Here is a 6,810-nt window from a genome sequence, read left to right as displayed (position 1 = left end):
TGAACCGGGCCATCCACAAGTACAACGCCTACAGGTACAGCCCCCCCGGCCCCGCCGCGGCCCCCGCGCCCCCCGGCCCGGCCACTGACCGGCACTTTCCGCAGGAAGGCGGCCTCGGTGATCGCCCGCTACCCCAGCAAGATCCGCAGCGGCGCCGAGGCCAAGAAGCTGGTAGGGATTTTGGTGCCCACGGGGAACCTGGGGCCTGGGGGCGGGGTGGCTGCTGTGGGGGTTTCACAGAATCCCAGGATCAGCCGGGTTGGAAAAGATCTCTGAGATCATCGAGTCGAACCTGTAACTCCTGTCAGGGAGTTGTGTAATAGCCTGGGATTCTTGTGCTCCTTTGTGGTCCCGTATTTTGTCATGGTGTTGAGGGGCTCATAGTTCTTTCTGGATTCTAAATTCTAGGGAGCTTTCTTTTCTTCCCAAATATAATGACTTTAAGTGATGTTTGAAGGTAACTTGTTTGTCCTCGCCCCCCAATGTTTAGGATGGAGTAGGTGCTAAGATTGCTGAGAAGATAGATGAGTTCTTATCCACTGGAAAACTACGCAAATTGGAAAAGGTGGGTTTCTTTCCCTCGTGCTCTGTTTCTCAATAGTTGCTTTCCTTTGGAACTTGCAAAGTAGCCTGCTTGCTTTGCACAGTTTCTGTTCTTGTCCCTGGAGAGATTGAGGTCAGTCTTAAGAATGGTGAACATAGGGTGTATGGTAAGTAGAAATTTGTGGTGAGCCTCCAAAGCAGAGTCTGACTAAGCTGTTTTATCTTCTCAGAGGGTTTTTGTTTATTGCAAAAGGAGTAAAGGAGGAATTGGCTTGTGTTGTGTTGTTTTCGTAGATTCGACAAGATGATACAAGTGCTTCTATCAATTTCCTGACACGAGTTACTGGCATTGGGTAACAGTTGTTTTGTTTTGTTTAGAACCCTTGAGGCTGAGGGTGGGTAATGCAATCATTCTCAATTCTGAGAAAAACTGTGCACAAAGGTTGAGGATATACTGGGATTTGAGAATGCCTTTGAGGAATTGAGATGGGACACAGAAGGAGAAGCTTGGGTGTTGTCCTGTCTCAGGACAGTGGAAGTTGCCTCTCTTGAGGCTCTAGCTGAAAGCATGAACTGAAAATGCCTAATGCTGAGAAGAGGGTGAGCATCACAAGTGCCCTCAGACTCGGCCTTTGAGAACCCAGCCAGTGACAGAGCATTGGGATGTCCTGTTCAGTGCTGTAAGGTTCTTGCTGTTCCTGATGCCAGATTGCCTTGTCTCTTTGCAGTCCTGCTGCTGCTAGGAAGTTTGTCGAGGAAGGAATTAAGACTTTAGAAGGTAAGTGTAGATTTGGGGCCTCAGTTCACACTCCAGTGACGTGTCATTGTTTTTCTGTCCTGCTGCCTCTCCCAAAGGGTTCTGTGATAGCAAATGTGCCCGAGGCTGTGAGGAAGGTGTGGAAGGTGCTGAAGTTAGTACAGAGGCTTAAGGCATTATATACGTATCCAAAATAAAGTCCTTGCAGGTTACGTGGAAGATATCAAGGATTTGGGCTCTTCAGTGGCCTGCTAAGTCTTTATTGGGAAGTGCTCTGTGCATTTGTGGTCATCCTGTCAGCTGCTGCACAGTCAGTTTAACACTCCTTCCCTTGAGCTTGTTGTGTTCTCCTCACGTATTCTTTGTGTGCATCATTTTTGCATTGCTGAAAACCTACTGTAATATTTTGAGTCCTAAGGTAACTTGTTTGTTTTTTTTTTTTTCTTAATTGTTCTAGATCTCAGAAAAAATGAGCACAAGCTGACCCACCACCAGCGAATTGGACTGAAGTAAGCTTCCTTGGCTTTTCTAATGGCTCCTCCAGACACCAGGATGGAATGTATGATATACTACTCCCACCTCATAGCAGCTCTTCATGTGCAGTGGAAATCATGAAACCATCTTCTATAAGCATTGTCAGACTTGCAGTTTTGAGGTTTTACTCTCCCCTTGGTGGGAGTTGGGAGCTTTCTGTGATGTGACAGTAACATAAGTTGTATTCTTTCCTCTGATACACATTTAATTGACTAAAAATTTAAGATGCTACCTCTGGCACTCTTTCAGATACTTTTATTTTTATATATGCAGATATTTTGAAGATTTTGAGAAAAGAATCCCAAGGGAAGAAATGCTGCAAATGCAGGTAAGAATGTCTTTGTTGAGGATGTGAGGTACTGATGGCCAGTGAATGACTGACACCTCCCAACACACATCTTTCCTTTTTACACAGGAAATTGTGCTGAAAGAGGTAAAGAAGCTGGACCCAAACTATATTGCTACGGTCTGTGGCAGTTTTAGACGAGGTTGGTACTCTCTGATCTTGTTGTGTTTATTTTGGGATAATAAGCAAGACCCTTTACTGTGTGTGGTGTTCTTCCAGAGACAGTCTGTGCCAGAACCTGGCCTTCTCCTCTGGGTATTGTCTTGGTTGGTCAGTTCAGCCACGTGAACCTTCTGCCCCCACAAAGAGTAGTATGTTCTAATGTGAATTGTTTGCTTTTGCATGATCAACATTTGTCCTTCACTGCCAGAGAGTACAGCAAGAAATTCTGGGGTATTTTCTGAGGTATGGGGGATAGAAACTTTTTGGTGGAAGAACAAGGTTCTCTTTTTTTTACAAATGTTCTTGAATAGTGACTGTTTTCTACTAGAAAAACATGTTTATAGGAAAAGGTTAGATGGAATTTCACCAATGTCAGTGCTCTTTGTCATGCACAGAGGGGTTTTTCTGTGCTTCTCCCTGGCCCAGGTGCAGAGTCAAGTGGTGATATGGATGTTCTCCTGACCCATCCCAGCTTCACATCCCAGTCCTCCAAACAGGTGTGTTTGCAGCTGCTGTGAGTCAGTGCTGGGCTTTCCTTCCACCAGGGTGTGTTTAAATTCAGAAGAGATGTAGTCTCAGACTTGTACTGCAGCTCTTTGCATCTTCTCATTACTGTAATTTTAATCTCCTCTCTTGGATCACCATGTTTCATTTGAGGAGTTATAATCACTTGCATTTTTTCCCCCAGGGTCAAATTTCATGTAGAATAATACATATATTTATGGTGATGTCCTGTACTTATGTGAGCCACCATCTAATATAAATAGGTAAGATATTCTCGTTACCTGTGAACTGATTTCTGTTGTGTTGTCATTGTTCCTAGTCGAAACTTCTGCATCAAGTTGTAGAACAACTGGAAAAAGTCCACTTTGTCACAGATATGCTGTCTAAAGGTGACACCAAATTCATGGTAAGGGCTTCTTTGGTGGTGAGGGATGTTGTGGTGGGATTACCTTTCCTGACAGAAGCTGGGATACATACAAGATACATTCTTTGGACTGCTGGAATTGTGATTTTATTTTATTTTTAATTCTCCCCCTTACCTCCCATAAAAGCTTCCTACAGTTAACTCTTAGGGAATCTCTTACAGTAAGATCTCAGTATTAGAAAGTGTACAGATATTTCTGTAGCTCTGGCACCCTGCACCACACCAGGTCAGTTGTGTCTCTGGTTTGCTGGGTGTTTCCCCAGAACCTCAGCACAACCTCCCTCCTTCAGCAGCACCAGTGACCCCTTTCCTAACTCTGTCCTCGAGATCTTGGGAACGCTTGTCTTTGCTCTTGGACTTGTGTTCACCTCATTTTGTCCAACACACTTCTGTCTCCTTTTTTTTGTGTGAGTTTTTCTGCAGAACAGATTTAATGGGTAAAATGCCAGACTCAGGATATATTAGGGATTATGCTGGATGCCTAAAGCAAGAAGTGAATTACAAGAACATTAATTTTCTTAGGTCCCTTGCTCACAATGCAGCTTTTCCTTTTCTTTTTTAACTTAAATATTGCATGAAGATTCAAAAGCAGTTTGAACTGAAAAGAGGCAGAGGATTTCTCAAGAAAAAACTTCCTTTACCCCTCCAGTTTTTAATGATTTACTGTACTCAGATAACCAGCTGTTCCAGTGAAATATGTAATCAGTTCAGCTGGAATTTAACTTTGCTTTCCAGATAACTGAGGATTGTTTAGGGGGTTTTTAAGGGTGGGGTGGTAAAGACTGATCTCAAATCTGTTTAATTTCATTTGGATTTCTTGCTTGCCTTACTTCCTCCCAGGGTGTCTGTCAGCTGCCAGACAGAGAAGATGGCACAGCCTATCCCCACAGGAGAATTGATATCAGGTAATGCACCCAAAAACCCCAGCCAGACCCCCAGTGCAGCTGTCTGCTGCAGAGCAGGCATTTACATCCACTTCTGCAGTCAGATCTCTCCTTCCATTGTCAGAACGTGGCATTTACTGGGTGTCTAATTCCTTTGCACTGAGGAAGCCACTGTACAAGTGCCAGTATCTACAACAGGTTATTAGCAATAATGCTGTATTTTAAATCATGACATTCTATCCAGGTTCAGAACTGTGTCCTGTTTTGCCATCCTGCTTTGACATTAATTCTTGGCAGGAGTGCAAGCACCATAACCAGGTAGTGGCTGAACACCAGTAACTTCTGGGTCAGGTAGATGTGCTGAACCTTCCTTTGATACACAGTTCATTTCATTCTTGCATCTGGCTTGGGGAAAATCAAATGTGCAGAGTTGCAGGATGTGTGGACATAAACAGAAAGCAGACCCACAGCAGTGTCTGAAGGGCTGAATCTCAAGTGGCTTGTAGCTTTTTTGTTATCTATTTGCTCTAAGTCTGCACTTCTGCTTTTTCCTCTAGGCTTATCCCCAAGGATCAGTATTACTGTGGTGTGCTGTACTTCACAGGGAGTGATATATTCAATAAGAACATGAGAGCTCATGCCCTGGAGATGGGCTTCACCATCAATGAGTACACCATCCGTCGCTTGGGTGTCACTGGTCAGTGTGGGGCTCTGCACAGTGTTCCTCTGATAAACACTGGTTTTACAGTGTCCTTTTTGGTGTTGGGCACCATTACAGCAAGAAGAGGCAGCCTGCTTATGTACAGGCAGTGCTGTGGCACAAAGTTACCTCTTTGGGCTGCCTAATCTTCTTAAAGTCTTACTGGTGTAAAGATTGTTTTTTCTGTGTCAAGCACAGCACATAAGGGGTTTCCCACTCTTTTCACAGGATATGCCACGTCCCTCAGTTGTTTTGTTTTGGAGGGGAGGTGACTATACACACATGCACATGACTATAGATGTATTTGACTGCACAACCACATGGCCCAAAGTTCATTCATTACCTTATTTCCTTTGACACTAATAGGAATAATCACCTACACACTGTATGAAAAGGCCAGGGGGGCAGTGAGGGTTGTTCTGGGTGTTTTTTTAAGTCTGCTTTACTTACAGCAGTTTTGTCTTCATCTTGCAATGCACTTGGCTTGTCTGGATGGCACAGACCATCCCCCTTTCAAACAGCATCTGTAATTCACTTGCAGGAGTTGCTGGAGAGGCCCTGCCCGTGGAATGTGAAGAAGACATCTTTGACTACATCCAGTGGAAGTACAGGGAGCCAAAGGACCGCAGTGAATAATTGTCTGGGTAGCCTGGAGAGATGTTTTATAGCTTCTTATGAAGTGCATAGTCTCACTTTGGTTGTTACTACAAAAACTGTGTAATACTGATGTTTACAGCAAGTCCATGGCACTAGTACAGAACGTGTAGTGAAGATCAACTCCTGTAAGATGTCATGGAATAGTTTGGGTTGGAATGGACCTTTAAGTGTCTTCTAGTCCAACCCCCCTGCAGTGAGCAGGGACATCTCCAACTAAATCAGGTTTCTTAGAGCCCAGTCCAGTCTGACCTTGAATGTTTCCAGAGCTGGGGCATCCAGCTCCTCTCTTTGTATCTTATGTACGAGTAGCCACAGAGTGAGGAAGCGAGCTGTGTCCTGAAGTACTCCTAAAGAATACCATTTTCAACTGCTATTTATATCTCCTTATCTCTGGGTTAAGCGTCTTGAAGCTCCTGATGAGCAGTTTCCTTCTAAACCCGTTCAGCATGGGCTGTACTCTGATGTGACCATCCTCCTGCTGCATGGGGCTGGGTTTTGTTACCAGGGGTGTTGTAGTCCTGTCCACTGCAGTGCTCTGTGCTTTGTTCACTTTGTTCAGCTTGGTCTGATGAATTGATGCATTTCCACCACTCCTGTAGATTCAGTCTGCCCTTTTTTTATGTGCAAACCTGTCAGATCTTATTTTATGCCTCCTCTTTTAATTGTTGGGGAAGGTAAGGACTGGTTTGGGTATGAGAGGAGGTCTCATCAAGAATGCATTGCTGGCTGTATTTGGGACAAAGATTCTTTATTGTCAGACTACTTAACCTGACCTGAATCATAAAACAAAGATGGATGTAATACTGTTTCTTATTTTTATCTGACTTAAGCTTACAGAACAACTACATTTTTACTTGTTCTTATACAGTGAGTGTTGATCAGTCTTAGTAACAGAGATTATAGGCTGGTACTCCTGATTATATCTTTATTTTCTTCTGTTATTCATATTGGGAGTTTTAATAATTTTTCTGTGACTGTTCCCCAGCAGTAATGCATGCAGTGGTATGTAAGGTAACTAGAAGTTAACTTGGTGCTATGTGAAGTCTTCTGATGCCTCATAGTAAAAATATATATAGCTGATATATTTAGTATTTTCTTCAATGATCAGTGGGAATAAACAAATTGAAGATTCCATCATGAACGTGCAATCCGGTTTTGTTATTATTTATTAGCTACAGTTTTAAGAGATCACGAAGCAGTAACGCAGGTTTCCCGTGCTGTTTCCTGGGCAGCACACAGCGTTACACTGATGCCTTCTCCATCCTCTTCCACAGGCAGCCCAGCTTTGTCCGGGGCCTC

General features: G+C 43.7%; 1 protein-coding gene across 1 annotated transcript; it reads left to right on the top strand.

Annotated features, from left to right (window-relative positions):
* Positions 1 to 6: 6 nt before the first annotated feature.
* On the top strand, positions 7 to 6,652 carry POLB (DNA polymerase beta). The gene is made up of 13 exons (XM_027632283.1): positions 7 to 34; positions 105 to 171; positions 491 to 565; positions 838 to 896; positions 1,272 to 1,321; positions 1,758 to 1,809; positions 2,108 to 2,162; positions 2,250 to 2,322; positions 2,769 to 2,839; positions 3,166 to 3,252; positions 4,111 to 4,175; positions 4,712 to 4,851; positions 5,396 to 6,652. The coding sequence occupies exons 7-13, from the start codon at positions 2,148 to 2,150 to the stop codon at positions 5,488 to 5,490; spliced, it is 546 nt and encodes a 181-aa protein (XP_027488084.1). The 5' UTR covers positions 7 to 34; positions 105 to 171; positions 491 to 565; positions 838 to 896; positions 1,272 to 1,321; positions 1,758 to 1,809; positions 2,108 to 2,147; the 3' UTR covers positions 5,491 to 6,652.
* Positions 6,653 to 6,810: the final 158 nt, after the last annotated feature.

This window comes from Corapipo altera, unplaced genomic scaffold (genome assembly GCF_003945725.1).
Source record: "Corapipo altera isolate COAL_440 unplaced genomic scaffold, ASM394572v1 60170, whole genome shotgun sequence".
NCBI lineage: Eukaryota > Metazoa > Chordata > Aves > Passeriformes > Pipridae > Corapipo > Corapipo altera.
This window is presented reverse-complemented; position numbering and strand designations above follow the sequence as displayed.